Here is an 18,305-nt window from a genome sequence, read left to right on the forward strand (position 1 = left end):
ATTACTCTAAGACCTAAAGTTGTTCTCCTTACCTTCTAGAGTGGATGGTGGCAAGTACCATTGCGCTCGCTTGATCCTTTTTTTTCTTTTTAAGAATTATTTTATTTAACTTTATTTATTTATTTTTAAAAATTTGACCAAAGAGAGAGAGAGCAAGAGAGAGAGAAAGAGAGCAAGCCGCCAGGTCCAGAACTCGAACCACAGTCGGCCATGTGAGAGTCCAACAACCTTATTAAGCACCATGCCACCTGCCGGCCCCAAGTCACCTGAGTCTTGAATTTTCTTTAATAAGAGGATGGAGAACACCTGCTTCTGTCAGTTTATCTTGCCATATGAATGAATTTCCAGCTGTCAGTCAGAGATCCCTTGATCAACTTAAACTCTGGAATGTCCCCTTGGACAGCAGAAGATGGAGCTGTGGTCACGTTCATCTTCCATGAAATACTTTGAGGCACTGGGCACCAGAGCAAGGTGAGGGGCAGGGGAGCTTCAATCAATAGGAAGGAAAGGAAGTTGATAGCTACAGCTTTGTACTGAAAGTTCTAAACATTCAGGTAAAATAAGGCTTCTATTTTTTTTTTTTTTTGAGAGGTTTTTCGCTATAGGGCGTGTGCGCTCGCCAGACAGACAGAGACATAGAGACAGAAAGCGAGAAATCACCCCCCCCCAGGGGGGATGGTCACGCCACAATCCCCCTCTCAGGATCTTGGGCACGTAAGCCACCGGGTTCGGGACTCGAACCGCAGCCGACTACGTGGGAGTCCAGCCACATAGCCATTACGCTAACTGCTGGTTCCCTCTTTTCTTTTTATTTTGAGAGGTTTTTGCTATAGGGCACGAACGCTCGCCAGAAAAACAGAGAGACAAAAAGTGAAAAATCACCCCCAGGGAGGATGGCCACATTGCAATCCCTTCTCCTCCATTCTCCTCTGGGGATCTTGGGTACGTAGGCACACACGCCTGGCATGAGTTTAAGCCACCGGGTCCGGAACTCAAACCGCAGTCGGCTACATGGGAGTCCAGCAACATGGCCATTACACCAACTGCTGGTCCCAAGGGCTTCCATTTTCTATTTGCCGAACTTCAGTTTTAGTGTCGCCATAGGCCAAAAGCACGGGGATGGGCAGTGAACAGCGGCGGCCACATCGGTGACACAGGGTGAGGGTCTGATCTAAGACTGTAGCCATGGAGGCAGACCGGGTAGGCGGTGTGGATCCAGAGGTACAGTGCTGAGGAGTACAACCCACAAATCATGGAGGATTATCAAGTAGGACCAGAAATCGTAAGGGCATGAAATGTGAGACTGTGCACCTAGGGTAGACTTCAGATTTAGACTGAGAAGACAAAGGCAAAGGGTGACGTGGACACTGCTTTCTGCAGCCACTGCGAGGAGCGGTACAACACCTAATCACCACCTTGGATTTCCACTGAGCACAGGGTAGCCTCTGCAGCGCAGAAACGCGCACCTAGCGCCTCCCAAGTCTGCACCTGCCGCGCGCGGGCCCTGACTCACACCCGCCGGTGATTGGTGGCTTCTTTCCTGCGCAGAGAGCCGTGAGATGTCTGGCCCTGCACGAGCGGTTCCACGGCCTCAGCGCCCTGCACCGAGACAGTGGAGGCGAACTCGCCCCAGGGGCGGAGCCTCAATCAGGCGTGCGCGCGCAGTGGCGCTTTCCAGCCTCACCCTCGTCTCTGTGATTGGCGAAGTAGGCTTGAGGGGCGGGTCTTAAGGCTGGCGTGCGCGCGCAGTGGCGCTTTCCAGCCGGGTGCGACCTTCGCCACCGCTCCGGCTCCTCCGCTGCCCCAGCCATGGCGGCCTCGCTTCTGCTGCGGCAAGGACAAGCTGGGGCGTTGAAGGTAAATAAAGGAGGAGCCTGAGGGCCCCTTCGGTGACCTCCAGACGTTCTAGTCGGACTCTGACTCCGCTCCCTGGGCGGAGGACGAGGGGCCAGGCTCCAGTTACTCGCTCGGCTGCCCACCGACCCCGCAGAATGGCCCCTTGCCCTCTGGCTGGACCCGGAGCACCTGGGCAGGTGTGGGATTACCGCATGGCGTCATACGGACAGTGTTTAGAAGAGGGAGGAAATGAGGGGACTTCTAGGGGCCTGGCGGGCCTGGCAGCAGTTAAGTATGTAGGAAGCTAGCTTACATACCTTACCTGACCCGCGAATAGAGCCCTGCTTCTGTTCTGTAATAGTGTAAGAAGCTAAGGCCACTTCACTGTTTAAAAAATGGAAAGTCTCTTGTTAGCATAGCAGTAACTATTCACTGCAAAATAATAAAAAGTACAAATGAGAGGGGAAATATTGTCATATTTAGTCTTGTATCTAGTTTTGACCCAAAATTTTCAGCTTTTTTATGTGCATATAAGCATACATAGACATGCTTACAGTCATAAACACACGTCTTAACTTTAATATGTGTTCGTAGTAGGAACCTCTAGCAGCTAGAACATTAGGCCTTAGGTAATATTTGTTGAGTGAATTAACACAATATTCAGCATATCTTTATATTTTACATGCTTCTGAAGCAGTTTTTTTGGTGTCATAGTTTTATTTTATATATTGCATTTTTAATACAATACGGTGCTTACCAGTTATTTATCTGTATCTGTTTTAATGGCTAGATCATATTTCTTACACTTTACTTTGTAAGTACAGGAAAACAGCTTACAAAAAGAAATAGTATTTTGCGGGAACCAGCGGTTAGCGTAATGGCTATGTTGCTGGACTCCCACATAGTCGACTGCGGTTCGCGTCCCAGATCCGGTGGCTTAAAACTCATGCCGGGCGCATGTGTGTGCGTGCCCAAGATCCCGAGAGGAGAATGGAGGAGAAGGGATTGCAGCGTGACCATCCCTCCTGGGGGTGATGTCTCTCTCTGTCTGTCTGGCGAGCCCATGCGCCCTATAGTGAAAACCTATCCCCCCCCCAAAAAAAAGAAATCGTATTTTGTAAGTTAATAGGATCTTTGGAAACTATAAGAAAGTATTCAAAAGAACGTTTGGTTTGACTTTAATCAAAGTGTAGTAGTGATTGTCCTTGAACTCTGTTGTTTTCTTCTTGTAGCCTTTTTTGTATTTTCCAAAATTTCCATAATACATATTATGAAACTTGTAATAACTATTGGAAATATGCCGTTGTGGGCCAGCCTATAGCATAGTACTTAAAGCAGCTTAAGCACACATTAGGAAGCTGTGCAGTTAAAGTCCCAGACCTAGGGACCCAGAATCCTGAAAGGAGAAATGAAGGAGAAGGGATTGCGGCATGACTATCCCCGTGGGGGTTGCTGATATGATCTGTCACCATCAAGTGCACACGCCCTCTAGCGAATTCAAGAAAATAAATATGCCATCTTATGTGGTAGTGCTACACAGCAGTCATATGTAGTAATAGGTGTTATAAGTAATGTTACTCTAAATATCCCTATTTGTCAATTCTTTTCTCAGACTATATTCTTAGAAGCACCAGTGTTTCGAGGACTTGCCTCCACGGCTTCTCTCTCTGCAGAATCCGGGAAGAGTGAAAAGGGACTGCCACCAAATCCCAAGAAACAAAGTCCACCAAAAAGTAAGGCAAAGAGAATGTAAAACAGATCAAGCATGGAAATTAGTTTTCCTAGCTGTCTGATTTATGACTCTTCATTTTCAGCCATGTCCAGGTGATAATAAGAACTGTAGCAGATTTTAGACCTAACACTTCAGTAGTGTAATAGACTTGATTTACATTTTAGCTCTGAAGTGGTTCTTTGTGTGTTTGCCAAATGCCAGACTTCACCACAGTGTGAACCATGAAGTGTTAAGGCTCTGTGGCATTTAGATGGCTCTGATGTGACCCTGAATGTACCCCATACAGTGTGAGGTAGCAGGATCCCCACCTGATCCCCACCTGGCTTGCCTTCCCCAGTCTCTGACCTTTTTCGGTCTCTCTGGGACCCAGGTCTGTGACTTCCCAGATCTTGCTCAGTTACAGTCAGGCATCGTTTTGTGACTGGGCTGGGAGGGGGGTTCAGAGCAGGCGTTTCTCCACCATGACTCAGTGCTGGTGCACGAGGCCTGATCCGTTTCCAGGTCTTTACATAGTCATTTTAGCTTTCTCATCAGTTTTTGTTTTTCTTTTCGTTTTAAGATTTATCTATTTAATTCCACTTATTATTACTATTTTTTAAATTTGACCAGAGAGAGAGAGAGACAGAGAAAGAGAAAGCGAGAAAGCAAGCCACCAGGTCCAGGACTTGAACCACGGTTGGCCATGTGGGAATCCAGTGCCTTCACCACCATGCCACCTGCCGGCCCCTATCACCAGTTTTTAACTTTTTTGTTTTTCTCTCTGAATCAGTGTTGTATATCCTTATTGAAGGGAAAATAGGAAATGCAGCAGTCACTTTCTACTCCTTATTCATTATTGATATTCAGTTACAATCGGGGCCCACTGCATTTAGTCTGAATTTACAAAACTCTAGTTTACTTTCTTGTTTTTAGTTATGATTTCTGGTTTACATATAGTCGTTGTACATCCTTATAGGGTACAGTATGGTTTTTCAGAGCATGCATACTGTGTAATAATCAAATCAGAGATACAGACATTTTCATTTTCAACATTGAACATTATGTTGTGCACATTTGATGATAGTTGTACTAGGTTTTTTTGGCAGTATATATTGAGTTATCGACAATTTTTCTACTCTGCCATGGTAATATTGTTCCATTGTCTATTCCACTTATTTACATGCATTCTTGTGCCTGTTAATTATTTTTTCTTTACACCTGTTCCACCTTGGTTTACTTTTGAAGTAATATACAATATATACCATCTCTTAGCAAATCTTCAGTCTTCATGTTGGGTTGCAGAATGATAATTGAGTTTGGCCTTGTTTTCATCAAAATACCATTTGCTCAGTTTGAATGTTTGAAGTATTGAGAGTCTTTTTTCTCTTTTGCTTCTTCTTGATCTGCATACAGGACATCGTTAAGATATTAAAATATTGACACTTTGAAGAGAGTGCCAGCTCCCAGCCTGCCTTTCACACTGATGGTGTGTGTGCCCCATCAACTTGAGACCTGAGAACATTACTTAATTCTTTTCTATACCTGCCCTGGTCTTAAATCTAGTGTTCTTTGTGTGCGTGTGTGTGTGTGTGTGTAATTTTTTTTTTAATTTGCTAGAGCATGGCGTGCACTCTCGAGAGAGAGAGGCAAAGAGGGAGGGGAAGTGAGAAAGCATCCTCCTGTGGAGTATGGAATATGCCGTTGTGGGCCAGCCTATAGCATAGTACTTAAAGCAGCTTAAGCACACATTAGGAAGCTGTGCAGTTAAAGTCCCAGACCTAGGGACCCAGAATCCTGAAAGGAGAAATGAAGGAGAAGGGATTGCGGCATGACTATCCCCGTGGGGGTTGCTGATATGATCTGTCACCATCAAGTGCACACGCCCTCTAGCGAATTCAAGAAAATAAATATGCCATCTTATGTGGTAGTGCTACACAGCAGTCATATGTAGTAATAGGTGTTATAAGTAATGTTACTCTAAATATCCCTATTTGTCAATTCTTTTCTCAGACTATATTCTTAGAAGCACCAGTGTTTCGAGGACTTGCCTCCACGGCTTCTCTCTCTGCAGAATCCGGGAAGAGTGAAAAGGGACTGCCACCAAATCCCAAGAAACAAAGTCCACCAAAAAGTAAGGCAAAGAGAATGTAAAACAGATCAAGCATGGAAATTAGTTTTCCTAGCTGTCTGATTTATGACTCTTCATTTTCAGCCATGTCCAGGTGATAATAAGAACTGTAGCAGATTTTAGACCTAACACTTCAGTAGTGTAATAGACTTGATTTACATTTTAGCTCTGAAGTGGTTCTTTGTGTGTTTGCCAAATGCCAGACTTCACCACAGTGTGAACCATGAAGTGTTAAGGCTCTGTGGCATTTAGATGGCTCTGATGTGACCCTGAATGTACCCCATACAGTGTGAGGTAGCAGGATCCCCACCTGATCCCCACCTGGCTTGCCTTCCCCAGTCTCTGACCTTTTTCGGTCTCTCTGGGACCCAGGTCTGTGACTTCCCAGATCTTGCTCAGTTACAGTCAGGCATCGTTTTGTGACTGGGCTGGGAGGGGGGTTCAGAGCAGGCGTTTCTCCACCATGACTCAGTGCTGGTGCACGAGGCCTGATCCGTTTCCAGGTCTTTACATAGTCATTTTAGCTTTCTCATCAGTTTTTGTTTTTCTTTTCGTTTTAAGATTTATCTATTTAATTCCACTTATTATTACTATTTTTTAAATTTGACCAGAGAGAGAGAGAGACAGAGAAAGAGAAAGCGAGAAAGCAAGCCACCAGGTCCAGGACTTGAACCACGGTTGGCCATGTGGGAATCCAGTGCCTTCACCACCATGCCACCTGCCGGCCCCTATCACCAGTTTTTAACTTTTTTGTTTTTCTCTCTGAATCAGTGTTGTATATCCTTATTGAAGGGAAAATAGGAAATGCAGCAGTCACTTTCTACTCCTTATTCATTATTGATATTCAGTTACAATCGGGGCCCACTGCATTTAGTCTGAATTTACAAAACTCTAGTTTACTTTCTTGTTTTTAGTTATGATTTCTGGTTTACATATAGTCGTTGTACATCCTTATAGGGTACAGTATGGTTTTTCAGAGCATGCATACTGTGTAATAATCAAATCAGAGATACAGACATTTTCATTTTCAACATTGAACATTATGTTGTGCACATTTGATGATAGTTGTACTAGGTTTTTTTGGCAGTATATATTGAGTTATCGACAATTTTTCTACTCTGCCATGGTAATATTGTTCCATTGTCTATTCCACTTATTTACATGCATTCTTGTGCCTGTTAATTATTTTTTCTTTACACCTGTTCCACCTTGGTTTACTTTTGAAGTAATATACAATATATACCATCTCTTAGCAAATCTTCAGTCTTCATGTTGGGTTGCAGAATGATAATTGAGTTTGGCCTTGTTTTCATCAAAATACCATTTGCTCAGTTTGAATGTTTGAAGTATTGAGAGTCTTTTTTCTCTTTTGCTTCTTCTTGATCTGCATACAGGACATCGTTAAGATATTAAAATATTGACACTTTGAAGAGAGTGCCAGCTCCCAGCCTGCCTTTCACACTGATGGTGTGTGTGCCCCATCAACTTGAGACCTGAGAACATTACTTAATTCTTTTCTATACCTGCCCTGGTCTTAAATCTAGTGTTCTTTGTGTGCGTGTGTGTGTGTGTGTGTAATTTTTTTTTTAATTTGCTAGAGCATGGCGTGCACTCTCGAGAGAGAGAGGCAAAGAGGGAGGGGAAGTGAGAAAGCATCCTCCTGTGGAGTATGGTCACACTGCAGGCCCTTCTCTATTTCTTCTTTTGGGATTTTGGGTACATACACATGTTTTTCAAGCTGCTGGGTCCAGGACTCAGACCTCGCAGTTGGCCATGTGGGATTCACCCACCATAACCACCATGCTATTGGCTGTCTTCATAATTGTTTTTGATACATCTTTCGTTTTCTTTAAGGTTTCTGTTGTAGAGTGCATGCACTCATTGGAGAGATAGAAGGAAACAGAGGAAAAGTGAGAAATCACCACCCCCCCAGGGGCAATGGCCACACCACAGTCCCTTGTCCTCTATTCTCCTCTTGGGATATTGGGCACACATATACATGCACCCGGCATGATTTTCCAAGCTGTCATGTCCTGGACTTGAACTATGGTCAGCCACCTTAACCATCATACCACCTGCTGACCCCAATATGTGTCCTTTTTTGAGAGATTTTTTTTTTTTTTTTTTTTTGCCTTGGGCACATGAATTTACCAGGGAGAGAGAGAGAGAGACTGAGACAGTGAGAGGGAAAATGAGAAATCACCTCCCAGGGGGGATGGCCATGCAGTAATTCCTTCTGCTCCAGTCTCTTCCTGGGATCTTGGGCATGCCCACACACGTACCTAGTGTGAGTTTCCAGCCACCAGGTCCAGAACTTGAACTGTGGTCAGCCATGTGGAAGTCCAGCAACATAACCAGTACACTATCTGCTGGCCCCTATGTGTCTTTTTCTTTTTTTTATTTTTAATGCCCTAACCGTAATCCTTAACCTCCTAACCCTAACCCCTAAGCCTAAACCTTAACCTTAACACTAATCCTACCCCTGTGTCTTTTTTTAACGTGTTGTTTTTTTGTTTGTTTGCTATGGTGCACATACGCTTGCCAGAGAGAGACAGAAAGAGAAAGAAATCACTCACTGGGGGGAGAAAGGTTACACTGTAGTCCCTTCTCCATTCTCTTGGGATCTGGGGCACACATGTACATACACCTGGCATGTTCAAGCTCCCATGTCCGGCACTTGACTCATTCAGTTGGCCGTGTGGGCTCCAGCTGCCGTAGCCAGCACATGATTAGATGACCCTCTATGACTCTTGAAGATAGGATTCTTAAAACAAAACAAAACAAAACAAAACAATACTATTAACACACCTAAAAAGTGCAACCAACACACTTTTATTTTGTATTATACCCGGCATGTTTTTTGACATTCTTTAAATGTTTACTGATAAGCAATCAGTCTAATTTCATTACTAACATTATCCTATCCTTTTGTGAATTTTTGTCTTATGTCTGTGATCCTACTTCATATGTTTATAAATCTGCTTTAAATGGTTTCTTAAATATTATGGCAGAGCTGCAGAGTCCCCATTTGAAAAAATATTTTTATCTGTGAGTAGAAATGAGGTGTTCCATCTTGTGGCTACTTGGAGTACAGTTATGGTAGGGGACACTGGGTTTGTAGTCAGCCTTGGGCTCTTATGAGCTGCTTGCTGCTTGGCCAGTCCCATGTTCAAGCAGGCTTGTCGTATGTCCTGACTGAGTTGTGCAATTCTTCAGGATGCAGTATGTATACGTACCATGTAAACTGTAAGGTGCCTTCAGGTCGGGGGGCCAGCAGATGGCATGGTGGTTAAGGCACTGGACTCCCTCATGGGCAACTACAATTCGAGCTCCAGACCTGGCAGCTTGAAAAATCACATCAGGCACACGTGCATGCATGCCCAAAGTTCCAGGAGGAGAATGAAGGATTAAGGTGTGGCCATCCCCCCTGGGGGGGATGATTTCTCACTTTCTCTTTAACTGTCTTTCTCCAGTGAGCACACACGCTCTGTGACAAAAACCTAAAAGGAAAAAAAGTGCCTTCAGGTGAGAAGACAGTTGTCAGAACTAAACTGTCTTCCATGCATGTTATATTTGTCTCTCATAATCTAAAAACATAATTCCTGGGCCCACCTCATAGTCTGGTAGTTAAAGGAGCAGGATCCCACATGGCTGACTGTAGTCTGAGTCAGTTCCAAACAGGTGGGTGCATATGTGGATGTGCCCAAAACCCCAACAGGATGGAGAAGTGGAAAGGAGATTGCAACATGATGATGCCCACTGGGGAGTGCGCTCACTCGCTCACTCTCTCTTGCTCTCTCTCTCTAGCAAGCGCATACTGCCTCTGGCAATTTAAAATAAAAAAATAATCTCTGTTCAGAGTAAAAAAAATAGTGCTCCTGAGTTGACCTGTGTAGTCCTGTTTTCCCCATAGCATCAGTGTAAGATACGGAAATACTTTCCACCCACCTTGGCACATAGCCAAATTAAATGCCTCCCAATCAGAGGTCATTTTGTCCGCTCTAACATAAGTTTCCTGCATGCAGGTGGGGAATCTAAGCACTCACCCTTACCATCAGCCGTAGGACCCCCCCAAGGCTGTGGGACAGGTTCTGCCTTACTCTGTGGAAAGTCTCTAGCCATTCATAGCACACAGGTCCTCCTTCCTGAGGAACGCTGCCGATGGCAGAGCCAAGGGTCTTCTTTTGGGTGCTCTCTCCAGTTTCACTGAGCCTAATCACCCGGCTGAGTTTTACAACAGTCAGAAATACATTGTTAACTGAGTAGTTCCGTGTAGCTTTATATATATATATATATATATATATATATATATATATATCTGGACAGTGAGAAAGGCAGTGAGAGGGAGAGAAAGGGAAAGTGAGAAAGCAAGCTGCCAGGTCCAGGACTCGATCCTTGGCCAGCTATGTGGGAGTCCAGCACCTTAACCACCGTGCCACCTGCCGGCCCCATTCCATGTAGCTTTTTAAAGAGTATGTCAAGAAGCCAAAGTTCATTATCCCTCCTAAGTCTATTTCATCTTTAAAAGTGAGGACTCCCTGGAAATAGAGATGTGGTGTATTTCTTTTTTTTCTTTAAAGAATTATTTAACTTTATTCATTTATTTATTTTTAATTTGACCAGAGAGCGACACAGAGAGAGAAACAGAAACACACACACACACAGAGAGAGAGAGAGAAAGTGTGAAAGCAAGCCACCAGGTAGGGGACTTGAACCATGGTGGGCCATGTGGGAGTGTCCAGCACTTAACCACCACGCTGCTGGTCCCTAAGATGTGGTGTATTTCACCATTATGAACAGGGCTGAGCACTTCTTAAGTACTTCCTGTACATTACCTGGTCCAGCCCTCAAACAGTCCTGTGAGTAGGTGCTCTGTTAACCCTGTGTTACAGATCAGGTCGAGATGTGGCAGACTTCACCAACTGCTCACGGTCACACAGGAGCCAGTGGGAGGTCTGGATTTGAACCCAAGCATTCTGACTCCACAGCCTTGTTTAACTGGTATGCTCATCTGCATCTGAAGAGTCCATTTCTAATGCATTTATTAAAAACAAACAAATTTTATAGTCAAACATTTGTGGGTTTTTTTTTTAAAGTTAATTATTATATAAAATTAAAACTATTTTTAAAGAAATATTTGACTTTATTTATTTTAATTTGATCAGAGAGAAAGAGGGAAAGTGAGAAAGCCAGCTACCAGGCCTGGGACTCAAACGGTGGTCAGCCATATGGGAGTCCAGCGCCCTTAACCACCACGCCATCTGCTGACCCCATAAAATTAAAACTTTAATAACTTTGTTCTTTCATGTCATGTCAAATACATCTTTGAACATGCTTGTTTTCCAAGATTAGTTTTTTTTTTAATTTCAATGCTAGGGGCCATGTGCACAAGGTGTTGATAAGGAGGAGAGAGAATGCCAGCTTGCTCATATGCAATCCCCAACTGGACCTGGTCACACCAAGTCCTTTTTCTTTTATTATTACTATTTATTATTATTATTATTTAGTTGTTGCTATAGGGCACATGTGCCCACTGGAGAAATAGAGAAAGAGAGAGGGAAAGTGAGAAACCACCCCTCCACCCCAGGAGGATGACCACACCTCAGTCCCTTCTCTTCCATTCTCAAGATCTGGGGCATGCACACACATGTGTCCAACCTGTTTTCTAAGCTGCTGGGTCCAGGACTCAGACTGTGCAGTCGGCGTTGGGGATCCAGCTGCCTTAACTTCCACGCCACCTGGTGGCCCCTTCCCCCCAGTTCTCCATCCTGTCAGAATCCTGGGCATGTGCCCAACAGGTCATTCTGCGGAAGAGGAATTTGTATCCTGTTAGGCCATGTTTTGTCCTGCTTCTCTGCACAGCGCTTAACCACTGTGCTGCAAGGTCAGCCCAGTTTTGTGACCACTGACAGATATAGAGGTATTTTACAGTTGCTCATTTATTTCAAACACCATTGTCATTTTACTTTTGAGAGGGGGACCACTGAAAACTTGGAGGTCATGTGACTTCACTTTTCACTCAGGCAGAAAAGAGATTTAGGACATTTGACTTGTATTTTGAGAGGAGGTAGGGCGGCAAAAAGGAGGCTCCCGTCTGTGCACTGTAACCTCGTGTTTGCAGGCCTTTCTTTTACATAGGCTGTTACGGTCTCTGAGGGGCGAGAAGCAGGTGCTGCAAGGCCTGTCTTACACAGTGAAGTGGCCTTCACAGCTAGGCTCATTTAGGTAGCTTTGTGTTTCATTACATTTGTTTATCAGGGAATGCCACTATTAAACCAAGACATTGTCGGAGGATATTGACATCCTGCCTGAGACATATGTAAGACATTGAAAGAAAACAAAGGGTTAGGTAAAGCTACACTTACATCCAGAGTCCCGCCCTTTTTCCTTTATGTGATTGCATTGGCACGGTTTCTGTATTGTCAAATTCAGACTTGGGTGGACACTGGGACAGTGCCTGTCAGCCTCTCTCTGGCTCATCTCTGATTAGTTGTTATTCCTTAGCTTTCTTTCCTCATTTCCTATTAGTCTGTTAGCAGGTTCCTGAACTCAGAAAGCGTTTTTTCTTTTTCTTTTTCTTTTTTTTTAAAGAGATGTTTGCTATAGGGTACATGTGCTCACCAGAAAGATAGAGAGACAGAGAGACAGAAAACAAGAAATCACCCCCCAAGGGGATGGCCACACCGCAATCCCTCCTGCTCCGTTCTCCTCTCAGGATCTTGGGTATGCATGCACATGCCCCCGGTGTGAGTTTCAGCCACTGTGGTCCACTACATGGCCTCTCAGGATCTGGGGTATGCATGCACATGCCCCCGGTGTGAGTTTCAGCCACTGTGGTCCACTACATGGGAGTCCAGTGACATAGCCATTACGGTCAACTGCCGGTCCCCCAGAAAACTATTAATAACCTGTTTGGATACAATTAAGATAGTATGGTTGGTTATACATTGTTTCCATGTTAGAGAAGAAGCATTAAGATTTGTTTAGGATACAATAGGCTCCTTGACTTAAAGACTCTGGATTTAATATCCACTCATCTGTAACATGTTTAAAACATTTTGCTTTATACTTTAAAAGTTGTTTATTGGGGCCAGCAGGTAGGCAGGTAGTGTGGAAGTAAAGGCACTGGACTCCCACATGGCCCAGTGTGGTTCAAGTCCTGGATCTGGTGTCTTGCTTTCTCCCTCTTTCTCTCTCTCTGATCAAACTGGAAAATAATAATAAGTAAAGTTAAATAAAAATTTTAAGTTGTTTTTTAAAATTTCTTCTTATAATTTTCTTCTAATCTGTATGATTAGGAAAAGTTTACTACCACCTGAGAAAATGAAATGAAATCGTCTCTAATCAGTATATTATTTGAGGACTAGCAAGTGGTGTGATGATTAAGGCAGCTGGGTCCCACAAGGCCAACTGCTCAATTTGAGTCCAGACCCAGAAGCTTGAAAAACATACCAGGTGTATGTGCATGCATGCCCCAAATCCCAACAGGAACATGAAAGAGAAGGGATAGGAATATGGTCATCCCCCCAGGGGGTGATTTCTCTCACTCCTCTCCTCCTCCCAGCCAAGCATATACACCCTGTAGCAAAACTCCAAAAAATTTTTTTTTCACAGATAACTCTATGAAATATGATACTTCTATAGGCACTTTTCTATGTTTTAATATTTAGAATCTGCTGTTTTCTTTTATTTTTTGGAGAGGTTTTTGCTTAAAATATGCTGTTTTCAGAAATATGCATATTATTTTAGACTTTTTAAATATGAAATGCTTTTGTTTTCTTGGCTGAAAAAAATAAATGACAGGACCAGCAGATGGCCTAATGGTTACATCACTGGACTCCCATGTAGTCAACTGCGGTTTGAGTCCCAGACTTAGTGGCTTACACACCCTGGGCGTGTGTATGTGCATGCCCAAAATCCTGACAGGAGAATGGAGAAGGGATTGCAGTGTGGTCATAGCTCCTGGGGGATGGTTTCTCTCTTTCTATCTGTCTCTCTCTGTCTCTCTGGTGAGCACATGTGCCTTACAGAAAAAATCTCCCCCCACCCGAAAGAAAACTACCCAAGTGACTGTGATTTTGAAGGATCTTTCTTCTTTTACTTAAATTCCGTTGTTCCCTCCAATTGCCCCCACTCTTAAACACAGGCACATGCATATCTCAAACCCAAACCAGGCTCTTGTCTTTTGTCTTGCTGTTCTGCTCAGAAAGTTCAATTTGCAAATTTTTAAAATATTTACAAGCACCAATGTTTCAAGGATTCAAGAAATTATGTATGTATAATTTCAAAAGTCATCTGAAAATATCTTTATTACAGTGTACCTATCTTGAATTTGGGTGAAATAGCTCTCAAAATAATTATGTCAAAGAAGCTGTCATTGTGAAAACTGGAGACACGTTTGTTACTACTGCTGGTAAGACCCTTATTTTAAAAATTTTCAGCTGCAAAGAAAAGCATCTCCATTTCTTATTGTTGCCTTGCTCACGTGACTTGGCCTTCATTCAAGAATGGGTTTCTGAGGAACGTATCTCAGGACAGCTGCATTGGAGATATTATAAGTAACGAGTTGATATGTTATGAAATGTCTATGACTTTGACTAAAGAGTTGAAGTTGTTTTCTTCAGTATTAAAAATAATGCTCCTCTTTATGCCATTTCCTAGATGTAGTGGAGCCAAAGGAGAGGGGCACGCTACCAGCCACCCAGACTGCAGCTGAATGGTCTAAAAACTTACCTCCGCCCAGGTCTTACCCATCAGTTGTGAATAAAGGCAGGATGATAGCTAGCCCTAACTCTGAAGACAGCATGCTGTTCACGGATGGAAGGGTTCCAAAGTTTTTGTCGGGAAAGACTTTGGTGGAATTTCCACAGAAAGTTCTGCCTCCATTCAGAAAACAGGGCTCTGACTCAGAAGCTCGTCAGGAGGGCCGGAAAGTGAGGGATGATTCATCTTCATCTTCATCCAGCTCCTCTGATTCAGAGTCTGATGAGGAGGCTGGTGTCTCAGAAGTTGATTCTCGGGTGACAAGCAAAGGCAAAGGAGAGTTTCCAAAGCCAGAGGCCTCCCGGTCCTTTGAAAACAGAGCCCCCAAAATTATGACATCAGCAAAAGAGAGAACCGTGTCGCAGAAGCCACATACAGACGTCATGTATCCAGAGAAGCCCCGTCAGCCAAAAAAGAAAGGGACCAACACGAAGCCTTCTGAGGACAGAAGAGATGCTAAACCTAAATCCACAGTACCCAAATCACAAGTAGATGAAGAGGTTTTGAAGCAAAACATGGAGGAAAAACAATTGAAGAAAATATTTAGGTCAAATGAAATAGATAAAGAAAGCCAAAAGCCATCTGAAGTTATGAAAACCTTACCAGATCCCGCAAAGTCAGGTTTGTCTGCACAGCTGAGTGGCAACCCAGCACCCACTCTGTGGACTGAAGAGGCCAGAGCAGGAGGGCAGCTGCAGGCCACTCCTCCTGGGATCAGAGAAAGACATCTGGAAAGCCAGGTGCCAGAACCTAATGGCAAGGTGACTGTGCCCCTGTCTAATGAAGAACACTTGGGGAAGCTGGTAGTAGAAGGACGCTTGAAGGCCAAAGAAGAGATTGTGGAAGATCCAGTTCCAGAAGGTTTGAAGACAGTTCCTGTTCTGAGTAAAGAGGTTTCCCGTGAGAGTCAGATGGCGGCCGCTGCAGAGCTGGAGACAAAGGGCATGAGGGTGCAGGAGCAGGACACCTCACAGGGTATACCTTGATCTGTGCCAAGTGCTCTAGCTGGGTGCCCAAACTCCAAGGAATTATTTCCGATTCTATCTGGTTATAAAGAAGGGATACAGTAAAACCCAATTCCGTGATAGAAATATGGCCTAGAGCACTCTCAGCTAAGCTGAGAGGTGCATCCTGATTGTGGTAATACACATCTGTATGTGTAAAACCCCTAAAATATTTTGAATTTATTTTAATATGGGAGTATGCCCTTGACACTCGCCCTTGACACTCTTGACTATCTATTAACCAGTATAAATTTTAAAAATTGGCAATATAGCATCATCACCCCTAACTTTGGAGCGTGTCAAGGGTTCTCACAAGCTGGTGGCTCACCTCTCTGAATGAAAAGGGGGGAAGAGCAGTGGTTCTGCTTGCTGTCACCGTCTCCAGGGAGCCTCACTAGATGGTGGCTGGTAGCCTCCTACACACAGAGGAAACTCATGCTTCCCAGATACAACTGGGAGTGCCATGGAGAGACAGCCTGGGGCTGCATAATTATTATTTCGCTGGACATTTCCTTATTTACCTGAAAAACACAATAGGTTGCTTTATTTTTCTGTAACAGTCTTTTACAGAGAGCTTTTTGAGGGAAACCGTGTTTATTCTTGTTTTGTTACACTCTTCTTGAGCATTAAACTTTATAAAGGACATGCTTTGGGAGGGTCATGGCAAAACATTGCAGGGGGAGGAGTCTTCAGTTGGAATCTGTGCTCTTCAAGACTTCTTTCAGAAGCATCCAGCACTAACAAATGTAGCTCCTTTCTGTGTCTGCCCTTTATTTCCGAAGCCTCCCCTCTCTCATTTCCATGACCTGGTACATTGCTGTTATTGGTTGCATTATGTTCGCAGAATTTGTGTGTTTTCTTTCCTTCCATTTGCTCCCCCTTCATTAATATGCTGAGTGCCAGCTTTTGCTAGACTTCTGAAGACCTCAGAACTGCATTTCCTGATGCTACTGTTTTCTGTCATTCTGCTCACAAAGGAGAGGAATCCAAAAGCCATCCGGACAAAAAACAGATTGGGTTTTCAGATTACAAACCTTTTGAAAACAAAAGCTTGCTTCTGATATTTCATGGATGTGTTATTGTGCAAATACTCCCTTTGCTGAGGGGAGGGGCTGTGTCTGCAGAGCAACCTGTGTCTCCCTTGAGCCCTGCACTAGCACCCACTGGGCTCCTGCTTTGCAGGTGGATTGGGTTTGGTAAGAGCTCCATAATCCTCTTCTCCCTTCTGTGACAGCCTTCCCAATGCATTCCACTCTGGAGGCGGACCTGCATATGGAAGATACTCTGCCTGTTCAGACTGGAAAGGTGTCAGCTCTTGGTTTTTATTTAACACAACTGATAAATGAAAAACACTTTAGGGACTCATTGAAATAGTGAAAAAAATGTATTTAAGTTATTTTTGTGCAGCTTGAGAAGCTGAGACAGCCCCAGTGACCTGGCTTCCAAAAACATGGTCTGTCAGAATCATCACACAGGTCTGGCCTGGGGTCGGGGCTTTGGGTTCTCTTGCCATGTGGCAGGAGAGCCATTTCTGTGGCTGCGACCCCACACTCTCAGCTTTCGGATGGGCAAATGTTTAAGTGGGTGGCTTTTAAGGTATTTTTTGTTTCATTTAAAGAAATAAAGCTAAATGAGTGTTTTTAGTCTGTGAATCTAAGGTATACCAACAATTTTTTTCCCCAAAGAAGTTAAAATAACAAAAACTACACATCTCATGTTAATCATGTAAGTTGATCTGATTTTCTTGTATTAGAGGCTTGGACGGTTCACTTTGTTGCTGCTTTGGGACATTTTCTTTTACAAATAATTTATTAGGTTGTCGGAAAAGTCATAATGTGTATTTCTATGCAGAAATGCATCGTGAGTTTTTGACGACCCAATAACTTCTGCCTGTGAAAATTTTCTTTCAGAATAGAAATGGCTTATTTTTAGTACAGATAGATTTCTAATAGAGGTGATTTTCTTTTTAATGCACCTTTCAGTGACCTGAACCTCCATACTTGTTCTATTTTTCAAACTTCTGGAGAATCTAGGACCTAGAAGTACACAGAGTAAGGTGTTAAGACACATTATAGTAACTTCCGTTTCTTAATTTGTAAGGTAGGCTATATATGTTTTAGAATATATTTTCACTAATACCTTTGTTTTGCTCTTGATACTATGGCTTTCACAGGCTTTTCTTTTCTAATTAGATGATTGATTACAGGTGGGGTTTAGGAAGAATGCTTATACATCAGTGTCTTTGTGTGAGTGAAGTTCAAAAAGAGCTTTCTCTGTGTTCTCACAAGCATTGTGTTCCCTCCACAGAGCCCGAACAAGTCCTGGCCCCTGCTGAGCCGTTTGACAACACCACCTACAAGAACCTCCAACACCATGACTATACCACGTACACCTTCTTAGACCTCAATCTAGACCTCTTGAGATTCAGGATGCCTCAGCCCTCTTCTGGACGGGAGTCCCCTCGACACTAAGAGCTCTCAGTTGAAAGATTGACCTGACATCCACTTTGTTAAAATCTCAAGAGTTGTAAACCCTGACTGTATAATTGGCTTCCCCTTTTATACTAGTTACAGTGAATGGTGAATTTGTAACACTGTTGCTACTTATTCAACATTTAGGGATAGCTATTATGTGCAAAGAGTTTTTCTTATAAGATTATAGCTAGATAAGTCCATAAAATTATAATTTTAAGTGTGTTAGAGCAGTGTGATTCTGCTATGCTGAAGTCACTTTAGCATTTAACTGATTAATGGGTGTCAAAAATATCATAATTCTTTTATTTTTTGGAGAGATTTTTGCTATAGGGTGCTTACACTTGCCAGAAAGACAGAGACAGAGACAGAAAGCAAGAAGTCACCCCTCC

The 18,305-nt window shown here is 43.4% G+C and overlaps 1 protein-coding gene across 4 annotated transcripts; it reads left to right on the top strand.

Moving 5' to 3' along the window:
* The first annotated feature begins 1,720 nt into the window (after window positions 1-1,720).
* Window positions 1,721-17,947, top strand: NDUFV3 (NADH:ubiquinone oxidoreductase subunit V3). Of its 4 annotated transcripts, XM_006169418.3 has the most exons (5): window positions 1,721-1,857; window positions 3,449-3,569; window positions 14,337-15,413; window positions 16,677-16,747; window positions 17,750-17,947. In XM_006169418.3, exons 1-5 carry the CDS (start codon window positions 1,810-1,812, stop codon window positions 17,840-17,842), a joined length of 1,410 nt encoding a protein of 469 aa, XP_006169480.1. In that variant the 5' UTR covers window positions 1,721-1,809; the 3' UTR covers window positions 17,843-17,947. The 4 variants fall into 4 exon arrangements, with proteins under 4 accessions (XP_006169480.1, XP_006169479.1, XP_006169483.1 ...); XM_006169417.2 differs by lacking the exon at window positions 16,677-16,747 and having other exon boundaries at window positions 1,722-1,857; XM_006169419.3 differs by lacking the exons at window positions 1,721-1,857; window positions 16,677-16,747 and adding an exon at window positions 1,872-2,033.
* Window positions 17,948-18,305: the final 358 nt, after the last annotated feature.

Source organism: Tupaia chinensis, unplaced genomic scaffold, assembly GCF_000334495.1.
Source record: "Tupaia chinensis unplaced genomic scaffold, TupChi_1.0 Scaffold147038_1, whole genome shotgun sequence".
NCBI classification, from domain to species: domain Eukaryota; kingdom Metazoa; phylum Chordata; class Mammalia; order Scandentia; family Tupaiidae; genus Tupaia; species Tupaia belangeri.